The following is a 26,477-nucleotide window of genomic DNA, read 5'->3' on the forward strand; positions in this document are numbered from 1 at the left end:
CAGAATGTTCAATCTGACACGTCTTCTCTCAGATTATAATTGGGACATGCAAAGCTTTTATGGGCACAGTAGAGGGGGAAGGTGGTATGAAATGTCTACAAGGGTAGAAACGGCAAGTTTTCACTGTCTAAAAAGCAACAGTCTACAACTTCTGGGGAAACATCTGAAGGAGAAAGCACAGAAAACAATTCAGCGTCAAAAAACATCACTGAGCTTGCACCCTGTCTCACGGAGAGCTACAATGCAAGGCATGTCCTCTCCCAAACAGCCATGTGGAGGAACGACCGTCTCTAGGAACTATACATCTGAGGTATACACATGGCTCCCCTTCCAAACAAACACATTGTCTTCACTTCTTTCACGGAGGACCACAATATGAATTCCCTGCTTTAGAACTGAGAAGAAAGATGTCTCAAAGTGCTTAAAGCAACCTGATTTAAGATTTATTTAAAATCAAGAAAAAGCAATTTTAACTTGATGTACACTTTTTACAATACCCCTGGGCTACCCAAACTCAACATACTTCTCCATACAACCCTTCTCCACTATCTTCCCCTCTCACATACCAAGCATGGTGAAAGGCTAGGGAACTTTCTTTTCTTTACAAATATATTTATTTCCCTTGCATTTAGAGTTTAGTTACTTAACAATAAATAATAACAGCTAGCCCTGGCCAGTGTTGCTAACTAGTCAGAGCGTCCACCTGAGTGTCAAAGGTCGAGGGTTTGATTCCTAGTCCCAGTTGAGGATTGTGTAGAAGGCAACCAATTGATGTCTCTCTCTCACACATTGATGTTTCCCTCTCTCTCCCCACCCCCCTCACCCCCCCACCCCCGCTCCCTCGCTTCCTCCCTTGCACTCTCTTTAAAAAATAATGGAAAAAAATATCCTCGGGGAAAGATTAATAATAATCCTATATAATAAAAGGCCAGTGACCATAACGGCATAATGACTGACTGGAACGACCTACAAACCAGTTGTTATGAGGTGCATTGACCACCTCTCGGTCCCTCCCCTGTGCCCGCAGACTCTGATCGCTGGATGGCAAATGGGAAACCTGGGTGGGTGGCGGCAGGGCGGGACTGGGTACTGGCAAGCAGGCAGAAGGCAGACCTCTTGGTCCCTCCGATCCCCTCCCCCTCCACCTGCCCACAGGCTCCTATCGCTGAATGGCAAACGGGGGGAACTGGGATGAGCAGTGGCGGGGAAGGACTGGGGACTAGCAAGCAGGTGGAAGATGGCCCTGATCACAGGCTAGGCCTAGGGACGCTACCTGCGCATGATTTCATGCGCTGGGCCTCTAGTAATAATAACAACAGCTAATACTTGTTGATTTATTATTTGGCATTCTGCTAAGTATTTTTATATGCATTTTCTTCTTGAATCCTTACAATTCTAGGAACTAGGTACTATTTCCATCTTAATTTTCCAGATAAGGAAATCAAGGCCCCTGAGAGATTAAGTAACTTGCCCAAGGTCACATGGCTGCTGAACAAAGTCAAAATTTAGATCCAGGTTGCTGGACTAGAGAGCCAGAGTTGTAATGACTAAGCTGCTAAAGAGACAGTTATTTCCATGAACTTCTCAGGCCAAAAGGGCATGTTCTCTGCCTGGGAGCTCCAGCAGCCTCCAGCGGCCACAGTGTAGACACACATCCTGGCACCAGTAGAGGTCCCACACCTGCCACATGCAGAGGGGCACACCCCAGGTGGTACTCCATTTCTGGATCTTCTAGAGCTGGGGCTAAGTGGCCACAGGTAACGTCTCAAGGAGGGGGAAAGTACTGGCTTATCAAAATGGTGTGGCTTTTCCATTTAATAAAGGGGAGAAATTAAGTGGCATTACAGGAGAATCATGCTGGGATTTAAGGATCTTCCTGCTAGCACTGCTGATCTTGAACAGATAGCTCAAATAAGCTGAGCACATGGTTTTCATTGAAAGAATTAACCTGCTGCCAAGGAAAGTGTCTCTAAGAATTGGAATGTTGTCAAACTAGCTTAACACCACGAAATGGTACGACTTAATGAGACACTATAAATCTTGAGAAATAAAACACAGAGTTCTCTCTCCAAAGACTGATTTCACAAGTGGGTTGCTATTGTCCCTGGGTGGGCGTGCATGCATGCGCACATGCACACGCACACACACACACACACACACACAGGGGTAGGTGAAAAGCTGTAACTAAAAGCTGACATTTTTTTAATTGAGGAGAATGTCCCCCCCCTTCCCTTCATGCAATTCCTTTTGAATCATTTTATTGAATTTTAAAAGTAAACATTTCTTTAAAGTAAACAAATCTCAAATAGCTGATACAGTCATGTTAGAGTCAGTTTTATTTAAACATCTATTCAACCTCCTGAGACAGAACACACATTCCTAAGACAAGGAGCCTTCACACTAAAATAAAACCAACCAACCAGCGGCTCAGTGCTGAACCTAAAAATGTGGGGAGGAGACACTAATCCTTAAAAATCAGCAACAAGCCTGAGTCTATTCCCAAATGAGTATTAAAAGGATGGAGAAGGAAAAGAGGGGAAGGAAAACAGGAAGTTTTGACTGAATGGAAAAGATATGATATCCAAATTCAGTAGTATTTGTTCCTGGGAAAAGTGTGACAGCTACTCACCTGTCTACTGCTTCTACGTCAAAGCAAAACCTCTTCTCAATAGAGTCTGTTTTCCGCCGGATGCAGGATTTGAGAGTGACTGACTCGTCTTCTCCCTGTTAGGAACACACAGATCATCAAGATGAGGCCAGTTTATGGGCTCTGCTTCCCTCCAGAACAAACATGCCCCATGGACAGGAGTGTTCATTTCCTCTTCTCAAACCTAAATGTTCATGACCACAGGAGGTAAATGGTTGATCATAAACCTTCTCAGATGGCTAAAATTTGTCAACCATGTTCTACTTGGAGTCAAATGTCTTTAGTACTGGAAGATCAAGATGGTCCAGCACCAACCCCTGTTACATTAAATTCTTGTTGATATTATTTTAAATAGGCTTAATTTGTAGTTTTGACACGAGTCGAAACAAAATGACCTTGAGGTTTCCTCCCAACTCAGCTTCTTGGATCTTGGTTCAGTTGTCACTTCTCAGGAAAGTCAAATACCCTTACACATGTTCACACAGCAACATGTGCCTCTCCCTCCCTCAGAGCACAGATAACAGCTGAAATTTTCCATGGATATGAGCAATGACTCAAATGACATCTCTCTCTTCACTGGACTGTAAGATCCCTGAGGAAAGGGACTGTGTCCCTTTGTAATCCACCCCTATACCCAGAAAACATTGAATGTGCTTTCTGTCACACCCTATAGATAAGTTTGCATCCTATATAATAAAGAGCTAATATGCTAATTAGACCAAACAGCAGAACAACCGTCCGGGCAACCTTCAGGACGACCTCCCGGATGAAGCCGGGGCTGCGAAGGCCAAGCTCCTTGTATGAATTTTGTGCATTGGGCCTCTAGTATTTACAAAAATGGAATGTCCTTTTATGTCTGACTTCTTTCACTCAGCATAATTCTTTTGCAATTCATTCATGTTGTGCGAATCAAGAGTTTATTTCTTCTTATTGCTGAGTAGTACTCCATTGCACAAATGGAATGCTGTGGTTTTATCATACAGCACTAATTTCTTCTTTCTGTCATGTAAGAATTTGTTAAGGATCCTGTTTCTCCTGCCTGTCCCAATCTTTCTTTTTCTAAACTAGGGAGGAAGTTAGTAAACTTGCCTAGTCTGTTGAAATAATAGGAAATGTGACTGCATATGGTAAAACTAACCACGCTCAAATATCCGAATAGTGCACAAAACACAGAAGACCTAGGAAGAGATCGTTTACTAGTATATTCACAGCCTTACATCTATTGGGTTTTACTGAATAGCTAAGATTAAGTTCTCAGATTGAGAAGTGCTCCTTCCACACTGTGCAAATGTATGAGTGTAAACACCCAAATACAGGGGATTCTGACTTATGTTGATGTCTGACTATATTTCAGATTGAATGGACCTGGACCAGCTTCTACTTCAAAAGCTTATAGAGAGGTGTCCCTGGTAAATGGGAGAGAACAGGGGATCTATAAAATATTGTCAAATATAAGAAAACAGAAGATTCTGTTCCAAGGATGACCATATCATAACAAGAAAAATATATAAAGACAATGTGTTCAACTACCGATGGTTTAAAAAAAAGTGGGGGATGCAGGTGATAATCACTTCAACAAATAAATGAAAAGTTAGAAGTGACAAAAACTAAGTTGTATTACAAAAGCCTAAATTCACGAGATTTGACCTGGTCAAGATGGTCAGCAAAGGATTTCCTGGGCTTGGACCTGACAGATTAATGAGATAAGACCAGCCTTGGGGATGAAGAAGAGCAGGTGGAAAAAACCTGTGGTCAGTCGTTGGGTCCCTAAAGGAACTGAGGGAAGCTAGTGTGGCTAGAATTCCATAGCAAGAGGGAAAGTGGAATGAGGAACAGTTTGAGGGATGCAGCGGCAAGATCATGCAGATTGTGGTCTGTATGCTGAGCGCTGTGGGGAAATAATGAAATATGTCAAACGAAGGAAGGAATAGGGTCAGCTTTGGGCTGCTGCACACCTCCTGCAGAGAGGTGCCTCCTCTCAGACTGCAGGATGCAGGGAAGTCTCTCTCACCAGAGAGAAAAGACGGATCACATACTAGTAAAAAGGAAATGCATGCAGTGAGTACGCCAAGAAAGGAGAAATCCTGGAGCACAGCAAGGAGCTCCCAACGCAGTGACCCATGGAGCCTGATGCAGCCTGACTGAGTTCCAAATGTGGCCACAAGAACTCCAGCCCACCCACTCTTCACACTCCTCCTCCCACTGAGAGGCAGTGTCTGCATCCTCTCCCACTGATATTAGGTGGATTGGGCGGGCTTTTGTGACTGTTTCAAAAAAAACAAACAGATAGGACAAAAATAAGGTAATATGACTTCTAAGAGTAGATCATTAAAAAGCAATGCAGGCTCTGTTTTCATTGCTGGAATATTCACTCTTTAAACATTTAGCTGCCCAGTGGCCACCATGCTGTGAGGAAGCCCAAACTAGCCCACACAGAGACCAGATAGACAGGCCCTGAGACTCCAGAGAAAGAGGGAAGAGAGGAGGTCAGGAAAAAGAAAGAAAGCTATTCTCACTGGCCTTGAGCTGCTTCAGATGCTCATTGTTTCAGCTAGAGTCACCATCTGATTGGAGCCCCAAGAAAAACCCTGAGCCCAAACCACCCAACCAAGTGCTCACCAAATTCCTGATCCACAGAAACTGTGAGAAACGCTAAGATTGGTATTGTTTTAGAAGTTGCTCAGTTTGGAGGTGATCCGTTACACAGCAACAGATAACTGGAAGAGCTAAGCTGCCAAATGGCAGCCCTGTGAGTATCAAGTGAGAGTGATGCAAATCAGTTTCACAGGGTGAGGTCACCCAAGAATTTCTAGCAGCTAAACACATTTGACACACTTAATCCTGCATATATGTGAAATACAAGAATCTTTCTTAGTTGTAATTTCTAATATAACTTAGAGCGAAGAATCATTTTGTGTAAGTTACTTTTTAGGGTACTATACCTCCTGGAACTACTGTATAAAAACTAAGAAAATTAGAGTGAAATATTGGAGGTGTTACTTTATATAAGCATTGTCGTTATTTGTTAGCCAAGCAAATCAAGCATGAAATTTAGAAAAATTAACTCACCCCCTTTCCTCCTGACTTTTGGTCAAATGGTACCATGGTGATCTGTTTGGAATCCCGCTGATATGTACAGTAGTGCTTCACCCAAGAAGTTCCAAAGTGACCTGCAAAATAGTATTTCCCATAAAACTACTACATATGTCCACTGTGTGCCAGGAAGACACACAACCCATAACCCACAATGCTCACCTACCCTTAACTTGTTTCTAGGGGCACTATATTCCCCACACCAGCTAGACTGGGACAGGCAGAAATATGATCCCACAGACTGGAAATGGAGCCTACCCAGGGCTTTCCCCAGAGACCAAGGAAGACTGTTTCCCACTAAATGCTACATCTAATGGGTCTTAAAATGTAACGGAAGTAGAGGTTCCCTGGGGAAATTAATTCACTTTCCCATCATCAATCTCCATTAGAAGTTTTCTGTCTCTCCCCTGACAGGAGTAAGATGACTGAGGAAAGAACACAGAAAGGCTCCTCAAAGTGCTTGTCACCGCTCCCATCTGCTGCAATGACTTCATGCTTCCCACACAGCTGCTCTGCAACTATGTGCACAGACAGACAGGAGACTCTGACCTACTTCCAAGCCCCTAATTTTCACGTTAGCAGAACTAAAGAAGACTGAAAAGCAGACAAAGAAAATGCAGAGACACCCAAGATACAGAATGGAAGTAACTATAAGTGCCCAAATGTAACCTAAGGTCTCTCCCTCAAAATTATCCCTCAGGAAAGATGGAGATGCCCTCCCCCCTCCCGCCCCCAGTCAAAGTCTGACTAAGTCTCTGATTTTACCCAGTGCTTATTACTTTATTAGCCTACAAGGACCTCAGTCAATACTAGTTTAAATGCTTACAGAATCACATAGCACAAGTTGTGAAAAAATAATTACAACATGAATAGAGATTCTGCAGACATTTAATCATTATTTTTCAGGGTGTGACTGACCATTGTAAGTATTGGAGATTACTTAGTAAACTTAAAAAGCAATACAGTAAGTATCTACATTAGAATATCAGAGTCAAATGAAAATACTAACCATTCTAATGTATCTTTTGTGGATTCAAGAAAAAAATTCAGTGATAGCACAACACAAAGATTCCAAAAGTGCTTGTATCTTGGACAATTTGAGCATCAAAACAAATAAGGACAGTAATGAATTTAGCCTATGAATAAAATGTGAATCCATGAGTCCATACTGACAACAGAAAGATGGGTGAATGGACAGACGGATGGGTGGGTGGGTGGGTGGGTGGGTGAATAGAGAGATAGTAAAGGAGAAAAGGAGGGAGGAAGGGGGAGGGAAAGACAAAGGGAAGGAGGGAGAGAGAGGCAAAGTGAGGTCACTTCCTTACAATATACTAAATGGCAACTGATAAATGTGGAGGAGTGGCAGAGCTGAGAAATCACCATTTTGCAACCGTCATAGTAAAGATCAGTTCAGGGAGGATTTTCAATGGAAGCTGAGTCTATGAGGGAGGGGGGAGAGGATATTGACGTGGTCTTAAGCTATTTCCCCACAGACTACTAATTAGTTACAAGGGAAAAATAGTGACTGTACAGGGAAGAAACCAGACAGTACCTTGACTGGGTGATCAAACTTTACATCACCACTGAGGGGCAGATGGCCACAGAGGAGAACACAGTGTTACCTGTGTAGGATATAACCAGGGACACATAATCTGAATCTAATCTTGAGGAAACATTAGCTGAACCCACACTGAAGAATTATATGTATTCTTCAAAAATATATATATTCTTCAAGAATTATATATATTCTTCAAAAATAAAAGACAAAGAAGAGCTGAGGAAGTGTTCCAGATAAAGGAAACTAAAGTCATAACAACTAACCGCAGTATGAGCTCCTGCCCTGGAGACAAACGAAATGCTGTGTAAGGGTATTTATATGGGGACAACTGACAAAATTGGAATAGACAGCGCCATTTATATTAACTATCTTATCAATGTTAAATTTCCTGCGTATGATAACTATGGTTACATAAAAGAATATCCTTATTTTTAGAAAATATACGCTGAAGTAAAAGAGCATGGTATATGCAACCTGTTCTCAAATGGTTCCGAAAAAATTAAACTTGTGTGTGTATCTGTGACTGTGATGTGCACACACACACACACACACACACACACACCCATACAGAGAAAGAATGATATAACTGTGGGAAAATGATAAAAATTCGTGCATCAGGCTAAAGGTCATAGTGTTGTTCTTCACAGTATTCTTGAAACCTTCTTTAAGTTTTGCATTACTCCAAATAATGTTACAAAAACTTTCCAAGAAAAAATAAAGATGTATCCCAATGATATGCTCCAGGCTACTGTGTTAGAGAAACAAAACGTGGATCCAATGATAATCAAGACACTAATGCTGAAAGAGCACGTGAAGTGTTTGAACAAAATTGTACAATATAATGTGAGAGTGCAAAAAAGCAATACTGATTTTACCTACGTAAGTGAATAATATTAATAAATTAAGTATTATAAGTAGACATTGGACTATGTTTTTGCAGTCCTAAGAATTTATATTTTCAAATTCACCTTAAATTTGGGGGATAGATCTTCTCACTGGGCAAACAAGGCATCCCCTTACATCAGGTATATATGAAACACAGAACTAACGTAGCTTGTTCCTACAAACCTCAACAAGCTGGTCCCTGTAAGAATAAGGGACATGAAGTTCTTATCACAACCAATGCTCCAACCCCACTACTGCCCCCATTGTCAACAGGGAACAATTTTAAGCCCATGCAAATGTTTAGTAATCACTGAACAGAATAATCATTGAAACCAAGTGTTCTACTTCTGCTCCATCGGGAAGCTTCCAGGATGAAGACATTTGTCTAACCCAAAATCAACAGAAGGACATAAAAGCACAAAATCAGGAAAAATGTGGGAGAAGTAATATGTGCAGCCAAGAAAGCAGGAGTAGGAGACTAGGAGAAAAGCTATTCATTAAGGAAAACAATTTGCTATCTTGTCCCCCTACCATTGCTTACATGAATCAAGCCTGGGAGTGCACAGCCTCATCTGTCATAAAGCCTTCCCCCAGGCCTAGGGCATGAATTTGAATCATCACTGAAAACTCCATGTCACCAGCATGTCTCTCCTGACATCGCACCAGTAAAGCAATGATGAGTCTTCTTCTTGGCTCTGGGAATGAACTCTTGTTTCTACTTTTCATAAAATGTAAGTGTTGGGATGACTTGAGGAGAAGAGGGAAAGCACCATGGTTGTTTGGGCCTTGCTCAAACAAGTCTCAAATGAAAACAAAATCACTAAATAGGAAATCCCACCAAAGGATATGATTGCTAATGGACAATTAGGTCTACCAGGCAAGATTTTCCCAAGTCTTCCATGCCAAAGGGATAGTGTTTAAAGCTAAACTAAGAGGACAGGCACCTCAAGAGTCGAGAGACATGAGGGAGAAAAGAAGCACCACGGAACCTCAATGCATTCCAGTTACAAAGAAAACAGAACACGTCCCTTGGCTGTAGACAAGACTGTGGACACCACCCTCCCCCTAGGAAACTGAACTATGAAAATACTCTCATTCACCCAAACCTGTGCTTATAAAACTTTGGGCCAGGCACCACTGGACACACCCTTCACCTTGTGCACAAAAGCATGAGCACACCCCAAGCTGTTGGTCGCCACAGGCACTCACGTTTCTCCTGAACGTAGAGGTACCCTTCCATGGTGTAGGGACTGATGGTCTTGTGCTCAAGGGGATTCTCCTTCATTTTTTTCATCAGTGACTCCACTTCTGACCTGGTGCCTTCAAAGCGATTTCTTGTCTAGGATGAAAGGAATTATATTCAAATCAAAGAAATAAAACCCTCTTGCCACCTCTGACAATTCAGAACCTCAACCAATAGAATTCTTATATCTAAAAATCAGATAATTTAGTTCTAAAGTCAGCCATCTAAGAATTAGGCAAATATTCAAGAAGTTACTTTAGCCTTAAGGTCCTCTACCAGATTGTCTCTCAAACTCTAAGAACCATCAAAATCACATAAGAAACTTGGAGTAAATGTAAATGCCCAGGCCTCACTTCTAAAGATGAAATGAATACCTCTGGACCCAGATATGTGTATTTGAAATGAACATCCAAGGTGATTCTGCTCCACAGGAGGGCCTGGCCCCAGCTCTCCTCAGGCCTGAGGGGCTCATCCTCCAGCTGCAGGCAATGTTGCTGGCTGATATCTCAGATGGTTCCCTCCTCCAAAGGGAGCTGCCTCACTGAGGGATACTCCCTTCCCCAGGGCAGCCTGTACCCACCCAATGACTAGTCTGGGGACAAAAGGGGAAGATCCCCTTGCTTCTATTCCCACAGCTCCAAAGGCCATCCCAGCTCCAGGGCCCCAGGGCATGGACTGAGGCCTCTGCCTCAACTGCATCTCAACTCAACCTCTCCTGCAGGGGCCTCACTCTCTCACAGGCATTTCTGCCAACACTGCTCCCTGTACACCTGCTACGTGTAAATCTCCACTTCCGTTGGCCCTCTGAGGAAGCCAGCCAAAGGGGAAGCCATGCTTTGTGAAACCTTTTCCCAGACTCTGCAACTTCCTGTTCTCTCAGAAGACACAGAGAACCATGTCAGAGCGAGCTGCAGGCTTCCAAAAGCCATGCAATACAACCCACATGGATGCATTTGGTTTCTTTTCTCCATAGGATCCTCTAGAGCAGTGGTTCTCAACCTTCCTAATGCCGCGACCCTTTAATACAGTTTCTCATGTTGTGGTGACCCCCAACCATAAAATTATTTTCATTGCTACTTCATAACTGTAATTTTGTTACTGTTATGAATTGTAATGTAAATATCTGATATGCAGGATGTATTTTCATTGTTACAAATTGAACATAATTAAAGCATAGTGATTAATCACAAAAACAATATGTAATTATATATGTGTTTTCCGATGGTCTTAGGCGATCCCTGTGAAAGGGTCGTTCGACCCCCAAAGGGGTCGCGACCCACAGGTTGAGAACCACTGCTCTAGAGACGAAGACAATGTACATGCTAACATGGCCAGACGTAATTAAGAAGGGGGCTCGGGCCCCGGTAACTGCTAACCAAAGAGCCTTAGGCAGGATCCTGAGCACCGAGAGGCCCTGCTGTGTAAGCCACACTGACTTGGATTTTCTCTCAGCCTTACTAAGAGTTGAACAAGAGCACACCCTTTGAGCTGGAGGTCAGCATGTGTGCCCCACCCCCACTCCTAAACACACACATACACACACACACACACACACACACACACACTCACTCCAAGGTCTCGTGTGGCCAGGCAGCAAGATGCACAGAAGGGGGGCTAGGAAGGGCAGGGCAGGGCTGGGCTGGGCTGGGCTGGGCCGGGCCTTCCACTGCCAAAGGAAATCCTGACTCTGGTGCTACAGATTTAAAACATAATCAGCAGCAGCACTTCCGAAAACATAAATAGTGCTTTGAAATAATAGAGAATAGGATGATGTTCTAATCTGTGGCCACCAAGACCCTAGAAAAGCCTGCCCCCATCTGCCCTTTGAACCAAGCAAATCCCCCCCCCCCTTTACCTGCATTCCATCCCAGATAAGTGCTCTCTATGCAACCAGACCCATAATTTGTTTTTTCCTTTCCTTAACCGAGGAAAGGAAGTCTGTCCCTTTGCCCACTCACGTTCTGTATGCTAATGGTCAGCTGCATCTTGAAGTCGCTGAAATCCTTGGCCAGTTCGTAACCATGGTGATAGAAAGTGAAGAGTCCTTGCAAGAATGCCAGTAGCTGCAATGAGGTAGAAAGGCAGAGTTCACCACATAAGTAGGCCAAGGAGGTTATTATGTTGTTGTGTCTGAGTTCCCAACCCCGACTGAAAATCTAGAATAAAGTAATAAAATGGCTATCACTTACTGAGCACTATTTGTATTCCAGACACGGTAACTTTATGTGCACTGTCTCACTGAGCACTCACAGCAACCTATTAGGTAAGTACCACTGTTACCTTCATTTTAATAATTAGGAGGTCAAGTAACTTGTCCCAAAACACACAGCAAGTGGCAGCCAGGATTTGAAGCCAGATCTCCTTGATACCAACACCCAAGCTCTTACCCTGTGAGCCTCACCACCTCTTAAGATAAACATTCCGTCAGCAAAGTGAAAGCCAGAGCTCCAAGTTAGTCTTTTCTTAATATGTTTGTAATACCAGGTTACGGTGCAGAGCGTGTGGTTACATTGATAATCAACAAGAGAGGGAGAAAAGGAAGCTGGTATGTTCTGAGTCTGAAGTCTAACAGGCAAAGTCACACCAAAAAAATCATCCAGGTCAGACTTCAGCTCAAGTGTGCTTCTCCACTTTCCCTCAACTATTCAAAAGTAAGCACTATGGATTCCTTTATTAAAATACTCCCATGTTCCCCCATTTTCAGGTATAAAGGTTTCCCTAAATTCTCATTTAAATTGCCTTGGGCTAAAGGTAAACTCATTCATTGTTTAGTCTTGTCTTTAGTGAAGAGTGCAAACATCTGTTCACTAAAATCTTATAAGAGGCCTTCATATACTTAAAAACTACTCATGTCCATGCCCCGGGCCCCTGCCAGCCTTCCCTTCTCCAGCGGAATAAGCGTCCCTGTGGTCTCTTCTCTGAGCTGGGTGCAAGCCTCACTGTTGTTAGGCTGCCCTGGCCCCTCCCCGAGTTCTACACACCTTGCCTCAGTTCCAAACCTCAATCTGAAAAAGGATTATAGTCAGAGCCTGAACAAGGTTTAGAATAGTGGTTCTCAACCTTCTGGCCCTTTAAATACAGCTCCTCATGTTGGGACCCAACCATAAAATTATTTTCGTTGCTACTTCATAACTGTAATGTTGCTACTGTTATGAATCGTCATGTAAATATCTGATATGCAGGATGGTCTTAGGCGACCCCTGTGAAAGGGTCGTTCGACCGACAAAGGGGTCGCGACCCACAGGTTGAGAACCGCTGGTTTAGAAGAACCAGAACCTCACCTCTATCCTAGGCTCAGTGCTACTTCATTTGGGGACCATATCCATTCTAACTTGAACTTCAATGCTGACTCACATGTTCTAAATGGTCCACTCTGACCTCTCTGATCTGCCTCTACCACATGTTACATCAGACACAGTTGCTTTATTTTATGTTGTGTTTAGTTTTTCAGTCCCTAAATGAAGATACCTTTACTTATTAACTGTGGTCTCACTTATTTTCACCTGTCTCCTTTTCTAAGAGGCAGCCCTAATAATGGGGGAACTCATTCCACACCACTACTCTCCCACCATGCTTGTGACAGAAATGGAAAGCACCAAGGTATGTGCAATGCTAACTGAGATCAGAGGAAAGACCTGTCTTTGAGCTGAGCCACAGGCCCAGCCCAATTTATCACAGATCTCCATACTGGGAAGTCAGACAAAATCCAGCTTACAACAACGTGGTACCTTGACTTCCCACTGCCACTGCCACTGCATCACCTATCCCCTGAGATCCTCACGGGAGGAGGGGGAGCAGGCATTGCTGGGTCCTCTGGCTATAAAAAAAATCATCTAGTGGCACCACAGACAGATCCCTAACCTAAGTCAATGAATGGGCGGTAAGTTACATAGAGTCACCAAAGACTAATGATAAACTGTTTCAAGGGTGACCAAAGCCTCTGGACTTACCCTACGTAAAATACTTTTTTGAGAAGGCCCATACTTTTCCTTCTAGATGGCTCCAGTAATATACAAGAGGGGGCTCAGATGACAAACCTAGTGTCGATTTTCACAATGAAAACTGTTCTAGCTCTTCCCTCCCTGCTGTCCTTGAATGCTGTGCCCATCACTTTTCCAAGGCACTGAGCTATTCCCTACAGGAGAATTAAGCAGAAGATAAGCAGCTAGTTCTAAGGTCATTCCTCCTATTAACTCTGATTTATCCTTCCCTTAAAGTCAACAAAGCCTCTCTTGCTCAGAGTAATTAAATATCTCAAACAGCTCACTAAGATGCCACCTGGGCACACACACAAGCGTTCCGAAGGCAGAGTTACCTATATTTATTTTGGTCTTCACTTCCTTTGGTATCATGCCTGATCATCCATTTTTCTATGGAAAGTGATTCCTTAGACATTGCCACCTTTGGCCCATTTTCCCTTCTTTCTCCCCGACGTAGCATCTTTTCTCTTTACCCCCACCTGCTGACATACCCTTCCTACAAACTGTATGAACCTTGAACCTATTACCCAGTGGGAAATGAAAGTCCATTCCGGGTGCCAGGCGAGGCCCAGAGAAAGGCTCTAGAGATGGAAAGATCTGTCTGCCTCAAAGAAATGTTTCTACTCAAACACACAGAGGAAGAGCTTGCTGCAGCCTCGCCTGCTTGTCAGACAAAAGAAGTCAGCATGGCCACCCAGGCTCCTCCCTGAACAGTCACAGCACAACCAAGGACCTGCCAGTGACGGCCTTCCCCACCTCCCTTTGCCTGCATCTCCATCGTTGTGTTCCTCAGGAAATACCTGTTTAAAAAAAACCCATTCCTAGCTGACAACATTGATCTAATTTATTTATTTTTAAATAAGCAAAAACGTAACTCCTTCATTTTAGTGGGCTGCATCACTCTGGACTATCTGATACCTTTAGGTTGTTTCCATTCATAGAATAGAGTTACTGTTAAGGGTTAAATTGTGTCCCCACCCCCTATTACCCCGCCCCTCCAGCCAAAAGATATGTTTAAGTCCTGAGTACCAGTCCCTCAAAATGTGATTTTATTTAGAAATGGGGTCTTTACAGAGGTAATCAAGTTAAAATAAAGCCATTAGGCCTTAATCTAAAATGACTGGTATCTTTACAAAAGGGACACAGAGAAATTGGACACAGAGAAACTCACAGGGAAGATGAGGGATAGGACAGATGTATCTACAATTCGAGGAATGATGAATACTGCCCGCAAACCACCAGAAAATGGGAAGAGGAAAGGAAGGATCATTCCCTGCAGGTTTCAGAGGGAGCATGCCCTATTGACACCTCGACCTTAGACTTTTTGCCTTTTAAACTATGAGGCCTTTTAAACTATTCATACAACAAAGGACAGACAGTAGCGTGATGAAAAGCTGGGCTGGGTAGGCCATGTAACTGCCTTTAGCTCATCTTTTACAGGAGAACAATAATGCTACCTACACTGGGTTGTGTACACAATGAGATCAGCTATGAAATGGGCTTAGATTAGCACACAAGTGCCAGCAGGAGATGCTCAGCAAGAGAGATAATCACACTGATGTGTTAGAAGATGCACTGTGCTAACAGGATCCAGGCCAGACTGGAGAAGGGAGAGGCCCAGGACAGGATGCAACAGACCAAAGAGAAAGAACGAAGACCTGCCATGGGGCAGGAGCAGTGAGAGATGATAGGAAGGCACAGCACCAACACTCAGGAGGTGGAACTCAAAAGGACACAGCGTCTGACACATGAGAATGAGTTCTCTGTAGCACTGGGTAACCTTCAATTATGAAAACTTGGGGAACAGACGGAGCAGGGCTTCACCTTCATGAAGTCAGTACATCATAATCTGCGATCCAAATGTCCAGAACATTTAGTACCTCAACAAGAAAATGAAGGCTTCCAGGGTGCACACACACAAAAATATGTATGCATAGTTCAGACCCCAGAAGTCTGATTTTTCTTCCTTGGAACACTAAAATTTTGTTTCTTTTTCTGAAGGTCAATAACATCCTGGTACGTGAAGTTACTTTCTAATAAACAAACATAGTCAATGGGCATGGGAGCTCCTTGAGTGGTTAGAAGATTCCTTTCATTGCAACCAACTCAAACTATAAATATCAACCCCATTTACTAAATGTGACCTTGAAGAAGTAAATAAATGTACTTCCAGTCCTTCATCTGAACACAGATATAAAAATAGTACCTATCCTCCCAGACATTATAAGGACTGGATGACAATGTAGGTAATGTATGTGATATCGGCACAGGACACAATTTCAGCCAGTATCAATTGTTACTTCATGTTCTTTTGTACAATGTAGGCCAGTGGCTCAAACTTTTTTTTTTTTTTAAACATATTTTATTGATTTTTTACAGAGAGGAAGGGAGAGAGATAGAGAGTTAGAAACATCGATGAGAGAGAAACATCGATCAGCTGCCTCCTGCACATCTCCTACTGGAGATGTGCCCGCAACCCAGGTACATGCCCTTGACCGGAATCGAACCTGGGACCTTTCAGTCCGCAGGCCGACGCTCTATCCACTGAGCCAAACCGGTTCCGGCAACTAACACCGGCTCAAACTTTAATATGCAGCAGAATCACCTAAAGGACTTACTAAAATACAGATTACTGGGCCCCACCTGCCAATTTTGAGCTTGGGTGGAGCCTGAGAATGTGTATATCTAAGACTTTGAGAACCACTGATCTTGCCAGTGGCATTTTCCTTCCATGTGTCTCTTCTGCCTCTTCTCCACAGCTCCTGAAGCCACTGGCCTGTCTGGAAGCTGGTGTATTCACAAACAAGAACTCCTGCAGAAAAGTGAAGGTTCAACATCTGCCTCCTATACCCAGCCTCTCAACCGACCCATTTAATTTAATGTGGGCAAGTCTCTTCAATCTAACATGAGACCAGAATTATTTTTTTCATTAGGGTTTCCAGGTGCCTCGCCTTTATGAGTTAAGGAACATCTGCAAACCACAGTGTTTCTACTCTTCTGGTGTTTCTACTCTTTCAATTGTTCTGGCACTTCTATACCATCCATCCTGTCCAATCTGGCACGAAACTGCCTGCTGCCTTGGCTACTCCTCTTCTGTATGCATCTTGCTTCCCCAGTGAGGCTGTGAGCTCTTCAGACACAGCTGCTGGGTCTTCAGCATTTCCTATGGTAATCAGTAAATAAATGCTTTTAGATTTACTAAAAAATAATGAACTAACTGCCCTAGCTGGTTTGGCTCAGTGGATAAAGCGTCGGCCTGCAGACTGAAGGGTCCCAGGTTCAATTCCGGTTAAGGGCACACACCCGGGTTGCAGGCTCAATCTTCAGTAGGGGGCATGCAGGAGGCAGCCGATCAACGATTCTCAACATTGATGTTTCCATCTCTCTCTCTCCCTCTTCCTTCCTCTCTGAAATCAATAAAAATATATTTTTTAAAAATAAAAATAAATATTAACTAGATGCTAATTAACTACTATACAATAAAATTGGGTGCTAATTAGGTTAGCTCTGTTCTAAGCATCTTACATGGACAAACTCAGCTAATCCTCATAACATCTTTATATGGTTAAGGTGGTATTATTTACCCATTTTGCAGATGAGGGAACTGCGGCTCAGAGGAACAAATAACTTCCCCCAAGAAAACACAGCTAGAAAATGGCTGAGTTGGGATTTAAATCTAGGCAGTCTGGCTTTAGAGCCCTTAACGATGATGCTATACTGCCTCTCAAAAGACTCAAGACACTGATATACTACAACTGAATGCCAGGACATAGAAGGATAAAGCCTTGTAGATTTCTTGGGGGAGTGGGGAGACAAACAAACAGGAAAAGGAGGAAGAGAAGGAGAAGGAGGAAAAGAGGAGGAAGAGGAGGAAAGCCCACCTAAATCAGCAGACTCATCCAGCTGAGCCTAGCCTAGATTGGATAAACCCTACAGAGATATAAAAAGTAAATGCCTATTCTTATATGAGGTTTTTGTGGTTATTTGTCAACCAGCAAAAGCTAAAAGATACAATATCTGATTCACTAGGAATACCTACTAAGAGATCAAAGTGAACAAAAAACCGCAGCTCAAAAATGTAGGATGGGCCTATTAAAATGCAACTCATCCAAATTGGGCAACTATGGAGTAATATTAATCAGCATATTATACATAACATAAGGATGATTAGAATCACACTGTGTTTTTTTCCCCCACTAGAAATTCTAGTAAAAGCAAATAAAAATGCCAAAGGCAAATTCTGAGACAGCATTTTCATTCCTGCCAACCACAGGAAACAGTCTTCGGTAAACCACTGATTGAAAGCCTGGCTTTCACACCTCTGTGCCGTAAGCAGGGAAACCGACAAGCTCGCTTTCTCCGCCAGGTGGCTTCTCCCACCTGGCACACCCACTGTGGCAGAGACCACTGCTAGATAGGAAGCCGGCTCTAAAGTTTCCAATATTCAGATAAGAAGACTAAAGTAATTAAGGGTTTTTAAAACTTTGCCAGACAAGGTGGCTGCGAGTGAAATTTCAGTATAGTAAAAGATGTCAGCATCAAATCCCAAAGCCATCTGGAGCCTTCAAAAAACTATCAGCAAGTCTACATGCCTAAAAAGCATCCGAAAAGTTAGATACGGGGTACAAAACACTCTTTACTAAAAAAATAGTCACTTTCTTTCAGTTTCTTATTGGTTTATTCTTATTTGCTTAAGAGAATCACTCCTTAACTCTAGGTCGATAAGAATCTTATGTGGATAGAGATCCCAGGCTTGGGTCTAAATCAGAAGCTGCATTTTGACTGAAAAATGCAAGGTCTGAAAGAGTTTTGAGTTGAGACCCTTATCTTCTGGTGTTTCTATGAAGCCTTCTGAACAGTGCCAGGGCAGGGTGGGGGCAGCTCCATGCATGTAACTACAACCACGATGGGGTGGCCTAAACCGAAGCCAGACTTGTTCCCATACTACAACCTTTCATGGCCACGGAGACACTGCCCAAGTACACATCCCATCACGGTGCACCCAGGGACTCTGGTTATAACAAAGAGAGTGAGAAATCACATTAGAAAGCATCATGTAATGTATTAGTGGGATGAAGAGGTGCTTTGAACACAGGAGGCAAAAGAGAAAAGTCTGTACATTCTCCTATTTCCTGGGTTACTACTACCTTTGGATTATCTGAGGGAGAGGGGAAGGGGGGAGGGAGGAGGAAAGTGTAATCACTATTGATTGGCAAGATGAAAACTCCACTCTTCCCTTATTGTCACTAATTCCACCTGCAAACCAGATAGGACCACACAGGGTGGCTAGGAATGCACTACCACCGTACCTGGAGTTGTACGGGAATGACCACAGGAAAAACCCAGGGAGGCCAGACTGAGAAAGCTCGGTTCTTTACCAGAAGGCCCAGCATCAGGGCTGGGCAACCTCTTCATCAACAGCTGAGATCGTTTGCCACCTACGTAGCTGGAATAAGGGATGGGGATAAAAGTATGGAAACACCACCAACAAAGAGCATCTACTTACAGGCTCCACGAACTCAAACATCTTCCTCTCTTGGACTTCCTGCACCTTGAAGACATACTCCAGGGATACTTCATAGAAATGCTGCCGGACCAGGTCCACTTGACTGTCTGCCTACAAATAGGATGAAATTTCAGAGAAAAATCAAGTCACCTTCCAAGGAGAACATTCAACAAGCAGGCCAGAAAAATCTCTGAAGATAGTTTTAAAAAACAAATCAAACAGAAATAAGAATAATGATAATGGTTAGCTGAGCACTTAACTTTGTGCCAGGCACTGTGCCCATACCTATACATATGTTACCTTATTCAAACCTCATTAATTCTAGTTATTTAATACTCATGAAATTCCTGAAAAGAAGATATTATCTTTACCTCTAATTTACAAGAGGAAAATGAAGTACAGGGCAGAGCTGGGACTTCTGTCCTGGTTGATGTGCCTCCAAGGCTCTTGATCGTCTCTGAATCACTAGGCAGTACGGCCTCCCTACACTGACTTCCCTGACTATCCCACAGCCCTGATGTCCTCTCAGCCACTGAGACTGCAACTGAGAAAAGGGTCATTCTGACAATCGGCAAAGTGCCTCCTGCAGTCAGGCAGGATGAAGGAGCCAGAAGAAAAGTCCTCTGAGAAAAACAGCAGCGCCCAGCATCAGGCAGAGAGCTGGCAGTGCCAATGCCTGGACCGGAGCTGCAGCGCCATTCTTTTCTAGCTGGTGAGACGGGCTCAAGTCCGTGGTCCTCTCTGGGTCTCTTCCCCACACCTGGAGGGTGGAAATGAAAATATCTGCCCTTGCTCTGAGCAGAGCTGTTTCAAAGATAAAATGAGCTAAAGGATGAAAACAATCTGAAAACCAGGAAGTGTTCTGTTATTATCAGCAGGGACGTCAGAATAGATGGGTTTCCATCCCTGCTCCTACCCTAAACCAGCCACATCATCTCCAGCAGTTACACGCCTCTCCTAACTGCTCTCCCCGCTTTCATTCTCAATCCCTCCCTCCCCTTCCAATCCAGAATACCTTCCCTAAAATCTAAATCAGATGTTCTCACAGCCCCTTCAATGCCTTCCTCTAGCCTCCACCATGGTCTGCAAGACCCAGTGTGACCTGCCCACCCGTCCCACTTTACCTCCTCCCACCCCAACCCACCCTCACTGTACTCTAGCCACTCTGGGCTCCTCGTTGCCCTCCAGCACTCCAAGTCTCCGTCTTGTCTCGCAACTTTTCCACTTGGTGTCCGTTCTGCCTGAACAGCTCTTCCCCTAGATAAATATCCTTTTTTTTAACTACAGTGCACAATAAGAAATACCTTTGGCATTATTACCTAATAAATATCTATAATAATAAAAGCACAATGTGCTAATTAGACCGGACGTCCTTCGGGACGACCTTCCAGACGTCCTTTTGCGTGACCTTCCGGACAAAGCCAGGGCTGCGAGGGAAGCCTGGGTACCAGGTGCCTGCCAGCAGCCAGAGGAAAGCCCGGGTCCGGGGTGCCAGAGTGAAGCTGGTGCCGGCAGCCAGGGGCAGGAAGGCCTACTCTTGCACAAATGTCGTGCATTGGGCCTCTAGTACATTTATAACTAAATACAAAACACTTCCATATTTTTCATTCTGTCCCAGCCTACCCTACTCTATTTCATGACCCAGTCATTCAGGGTCCACAATTATGGACCACTACCCCAACTTTTCCCTTAGCTCACGCCTTCTCATCCTTCTGGTCTCCATTCAAGTGTTACCTCTTCAGAGCAGCCTTTGTTGATGACACTATTTTAGATGGGTTACCTCAGGGAGCCTCCATCTTCTCTCCCACTTTATTTCCTTATTACTATGTAACATTATTATTTATTCCTCTCGTTCCTTGTGTACTGACTACTGAAATATAAAGTTGTAAGAGCAAAGACCTTGTGTCATTTTCTATTTTTCTATCCCAGTTCCCTGAGGGATGCCTGACCCATAGTAAAACATTCAGTGGACACTTAAGGAATGAATGAATTGATCTCTATGAGGCCATCAGGACCCAGCTCTCAGAACAGACACGTAACTGAATGTGATTCCAAAGGAAAAGGGAGAAAAAAATCCCATATGGAATGGTATGTGTCTCCTGCCAATGTCCCCACTCATCTGGGCCATAGAATTCACCACATCCTTAGCTCCCCCTGCAATGGAATTGTAAGCCAGGATTCCAACCCACCCAGCAAGCCACTTGAGACAGTTTCCCTGTCTGTTACTTGAGAAACTAAATCTACCAGTTTGTCTGAGACCCACCAAAACATTCTGTGCTTCCTGGAAAAGAGACATTCTAGAACAGCGGTTCTCAACCTGTGGGTCACCAACCTGTGGGTCGCGACCCTTTTGGGGGTCGAACGACCCTTTCACAGGGATCGCCTAAGACCATCAGAAAACACATATATAATTACATATTGTTTTTGTGATTAATCACTATGCTTTAATTATGTTCAATTTGTAACAATGAAAATATATCCTGCATATCAGATATTTACATTACGATTCATAACAGTAGCAAAATTACAGTTATAAAGTAGCAACGAAAATAATTTTATGGTTGGGGGTCACCACAACATAAGGAACTGTATTAAAGGGTCACAGCATTAGGAAGGTTGAGAACCACTGTCCTAGAAGGTAAGTTCCATGAAGGCAGGTCGCTCATTTCAGTCCCACAATTTACCCAATGCCTGAATAGACTTTTTTCACAGAAGTGTGCAATGACCATCTATTGAACAATACTGTCTTTGAAGTAGCTTCTGAACCGCTAAAGAATACACTGATTTTTAAAAAGTCATCCACTAGATGGCAGCAGTGTCATTCCACAGTGCTGCCTTATAATTTCACCCACCAGGGCTAGGGATGGGCTAGCATTTATAAGTATTGGTTTCAGAGCCCTGCAATCAGGGAACAGTTCTGGATAATCAAAGGAAATAGATTTCATTAAATGTGTATTAGGTGTTTAATAATGATCCTAAAAATTGATTTTTATATAAATATGAAGTATCACTAAATAGCTGGAAGACCTTGAGCAAACCACTAGATTTCTACAAGAAACTCAGTTCCTTCAAAGGTAAGTTCAGGAGGCTCAACCAGAGGATCACCAAGGTCCCTCCAGCTGGCCAGTCCTAGTTGCTTGACACACGTTAATGACAATGGCAGGTAGGCAGCAGAGCACCATCCCTCTCTCCTAAGACAGAGACGCAGAAGAGCTTACTGCGTTAAAGGAAAGGGCTCCACAGTCAGGAGCCAGGGTTCAAATCCTCGCTGACCAGCTACGGGCAAACTAGTAAACGTCTCAGAGCCTCTGCTTTCTTATATATAAAATAATGGGAATAAATCTGTACCACATAGGGTGGCTATGAGGAGTTGAAAAGATTCCATGTAAAATGCTCAATACAGTACCTGACACATGAATATGCATTCAACATTTGCACTGGCCAGGGCTCACGAGAAAGACCTTCAGCCCACCCCTTGCCCTCAGTGTACTCAGAAATTATGAATGGGTAACAGACAAGAACACAAAGGACTGTAACAAAGAGCATAATGAAAAAATATCCACAGAGATATATACTGGCAAAGCCTGTGCTACAGACTGAGTGCTGGTGCCCTCCCCCATCAATTCATATGTGAAACCTAACCCCAATGAGATGGCACCTGGAGGTGGGGCTTTTGGGGTGATTATGTTATGCGGGTGAAGTCCTCATGAATGGGATTACTGCCCTTATTAAAGAGACCTGGAGAGCTCCCTTACCCCTTCGGACCATGTGAGGACATAGCAGGAAGACAGCTATCTGTACACCAGGAAGCAGGCCTCACCAGACACCAAATCTGCCAGCACCTTAATCTTGGACTTCCCAACCTCCCAAACGGAGAGAAATAAATTTATGTTGCTTAAAAGCCACCCAGGCTATAGTATTCTGATATAGCAGCTCCAACAGATGAGGGCAGTCAAGAGGAACACCATTCAGCCCTGACCAGCGTGACTCAGTTGGGTGGAGCGTCATCCCATGCACCAGAAGGTTGAAGGTTCAATTCCAGGTCAGGGCACATACCTATGTTGCAGGTTTCGATCCCCAGTCAGGGAGCATATGGGAGGCAATCGATCAATGTAGCTCTACCCCCCAACCTCGCTCCTTCTTCCTTCTCTAAAATCAATTTTTTTAAAAAAAAATTTAAAAAGAAAAAAGAAATTACCATTCAATTTGGGAATAGGGGATGAAAAACAGGTCAGTCATAGGGATAATTCTCTATATTTGTGTAGCAGCTATAATTTGTCTTCTCATACATGAAGTAGGCAGGATAGGTATTTCATGAGTATTTTACAAAGGGACTACAGCTCAGAGAGATGAGTACTTGTCCCAGGACAGAACCTAAGTGGAACTATATATTTATCCTGTAGAATCACATATCCTGGGGTATCGTCTAGTGCCCATATCCCCATGTGGAGTTGTGAATAGCCTTTATGTAACATGCATGAAAATAAGCATTTCTTTAGCTTTCTCTGTCACATTTGATTTACCCAAATAGCTGTGCTATTTAAGAATCACCTCCTCATTCATTTGCTTTTACAGTTCACACCAATTATTCAACTGCTGTTGGTTGGTTGGCCAGAACTGGTCTGCAAAGTCCACTATAACCACTAGTGGCTGGAGATGGTGCTGAGTTCTCATTGTCATTCAAACAATTGGTTTAAATACCCAAGCAAGGAGTCCTGAGAATCACGCATCCCTAACCTAGGATGTCTAACAAATCCTGGTTGGGAGGGGTTCAGACTCCACTGTCTCCTGAGTTGTGTTCATCTTTCAACTTTTGATCCTATCATCTTCATATGAACTTTCACTTCATAAAAGTACTGACATGCTATTTACTAAAAAAAAAAAAAAAAAAAAAAAAAAAAAAAAAAGGAAATTTAAGAAAGAGGGCTAGCTTGAAAACCATAGCTGCCCTTTAGGTTACTTGAGAAAGGTCAGCAAATTGTTAAGAGTTAAATAAAATGACATTCGTGTAGCCAGATTTGGAGTTTTACTACGACTGTCTCCCAGAAATGCAAACTCCCTGGCCATGTAAACCTCCATGAACAAAATAAACATGGTCACTGTGCCAGGGCCGCAAACTGGCTTTTCTTTCCAAGTGAACTACTCTTTAAAAACACCCCATGCAAATCCAGAAAGACTAGGGGCAGGTCAGAGAATTGACTTTTTTCAAACAAGGTTACCAAACCACAAACCATACGAGTGATAATAAAGTCATGCTTTAAAAAAAAATAATAGATTTTTTAAATTAATATTATGGGAGAAGGGCCAAAGCATTTCAGATGCTAACATTTCAAATCACTGACATAGGCAGAAAGTCAAAGGTGACGTACTAGTAATAGAGTATAGAATCAAGGTCAAGGGGGAGAGAAACAGGAAAAGAGACTTCAGTTTGCGAGGCAGAAGTACATTCTAGTGATTAGGGCTCCCCAACAAGGAAGAGGGTGATCTTGACCAGCAGCATGTTCCTCTGCCCCTGACAGGCTGGACAGCCACCAAAGGGGGTGGTGTGGGTGGGATGATAGACAGGCCATCCAGGCATTGGATCAAGCTCCTGGTTTCCGAGGTCTCTTCCAAACCTAGGACTTCCTGGCAAAGAGTAACCAGTACATACCCCAGCACCATGTAAAATTAAACAGTTTATTCAGAATACTAGTACAATTTCTTACCTCCTGAAGCTGAGATTCTTTCTTTTTGGAAGACAAATTCAAGTGTTTTTCTAAGATTCCACAATACTTCTCTGTCTCCTTGTCATACTTCTTTTTGGCTTCCTGGTAGAAAGAGAAAAAGATTAAAATGTTGCATGAACTAAAGCAAGCTGGGTCAACCTTTCTGCTCATCTTCATGGCTTCATTATTCCTTCAGACACAGAACAACGGCAGACAACCCCACTCCTACTCTTCAGGTAGTACCCATTAAATCAAGCAACCGCCTATCAACAGCCTGAGAGCTTTGAGTGTCTATCATTGAGGCACCGCCATAGTGCTAGAAACAAGGTCAACACCAGTATTTCATAGAGACAAACCCAGGACTCCACGATCTAAGAACTTTAACTGTGAAATAGAAATTTCTAGTTTCTAACTCACAAGGAGGTTCAACGCCAGATGAAGGAGGGAAGTTACCTATGAAGATAATCTCAAAGTAGAAGATCTACTTACAGCTTAAATGGGACGAGTCTAGACTGACGGAGATCCAGCTTTAATAGTGTTCAAAAAGTACTTATTGTAGAGAACCAAATATCCCTTGATGCAATAATATCACAATCAGGTGTGTACGCTGAAGAATAACTCAAAACCAAGAAGGCATTATCTCCACAAATGTGTCCATTGCAGCATCATTAATCACAGGAGAGACAGAGAGAGAGAAAGAGAGAGAGAGAGAGAAACAGTGGCAGTAACATTACTGCCCAAGGTTAGGATTTGGGATAATTGAAGTATAGAACATCCAACATATACAACTGGAAAGGCAAGGCAGTAAAATGGAAAATTTCTCACCACAGAATGAAAAGCAATAATAGCATGATATAAACTTGGTACATCCTATATTGAGTGTATATACCTAGAGACAAAGATTAGATGGGAAGATTCCAAAATGAAAATACTTGCGGTAAGGCAATGGAATAATGGTGCTTTTGCCCCTCCATTTAGGATATTTTTATTGTCCTATATTAAATTGCTTTTAAAATGAAAAATAATGTAAATATCATAATACACATAATAATCCCTGTTATCCCACCACATGCTTGAGTCAGTGAGGATCTATCTTTATCTCCCATTTACAGACGAGAAAAACTTAGACCCAGGGACATTAACTTGTAAAAAGCTGCAGAGAGTGACAGAGCTGGGATTCGAGCCCAGGACAAGCTGCCTCCAAAGCCCACGTCTCAACCACACTTGAGACACACTGTCACAGGCGTCTCTTCCTTCTATATCCCAATGGGGATGGGTGGGAGAAGGTTGGCACCGGCCTGCTAACCAGGATCAAATTTACTAACTCCGTGCATCGTTCTTGCTTTTAAAGTATGTGGAGCCCACAGAGGACTTTTCTGCAACTCCAAGGCCTCTAACAGATGAAAATTTTTCGCAGCCAGATAAGAAAACTCAGAGACATCTCTATTCATTTAATAAAAATATAACACGAAACCACTCTGTTGGGCTCTTTTAGGCACTGAAATACAAGACAGCAGCAGTCCCTACCCTCATGGTGAGGATGGTCCAGGAGAAGAAACACAGCCACTGAACAAGTAAACAGCATAATTACAGACTGCCATAGTGCTGGGAAGGAAACGAACAGGGTTCAGGCACAGAGATTCTGCAGGTAGGGTGCTCAGAAGAGGCCCCACTGGGGAGAGGAGGTGGAAGCTGAGACCTGCTGATACCGTGAGGGGCCAAGTGGAGGCTTCCAGAGCAGGAGAGCAGTAAGTGCTCCAGACAGAACACAGCCAAAGTGGCACAAAAGTCACCAAGAAGCCGTCACCTGAAGCCCCGACAAGCTCCTGTGGTGTCAGACACCATTTATCTGGTGAAGAG

At 43.3% G+C, this 26,477-nt stretch overlaps 1 protein-coding gene across 4 annotated transcripts in view; it reads right to left on the bottom strand.

Moving 5' to 3' along the window:
* The window catches only part of ARHGAP26 (Rho GTPase activating protein 26), a 421,272-nt gene that overhangs the window by 282,177 nt on the left and 112,618 nt on the right, over positions 1 to 26,477 (bottom strand). For all 4 annotated transcript variants that reach the window (XM_036312015.1, XM_036312018.1, XM_036312017.1 and 1 more), the window contains exons 5-10: positions 24,618 to 24,719; positions 18,913 to 19,023; positions 11,385 to 11,489; positions 9,393 to 9,522; positions 5,717 to 5,817; positions 2,630 to 2,724 (exon numbers count right to left, since the gene is read on the bottom strand). In XM_036312015.1, coding sequence (XP_036167908.1) covers positions 2,630 to 2,724; positions 5,717 to 5,817; positions 9,393 to 9,522; positions 11,385 to 11,489; positions 18,913 to 19,023; positions 24,618 to 24,719 — 644 coding nt within the window. The remainder of the gene's footprint in view (positions 1 to 2,629; positions 2,725 to 5,716; positions 5,818 to 9,392; positions 9,523 to 11,384; positions 11,490 to 18,912; positions 19,024 to 24,617; positions 24,720 to 26,477) is intronic.

Source organism: Myotis myotis, unplaced genomic scaffold (assembly GCF_014108235.1).
Source record: "Myotis myotis isolate mMyoMyo1 unplaced genomic scaffold, mMyoMyo1.p scaffold_m19_p_6, whole genome shotgun sequence".
NCBI lineage: Eukaryota > Metazoa > Chordata > Mammalia > Chiroptera > Vespertilionidae > Myotis > Myotis myotis.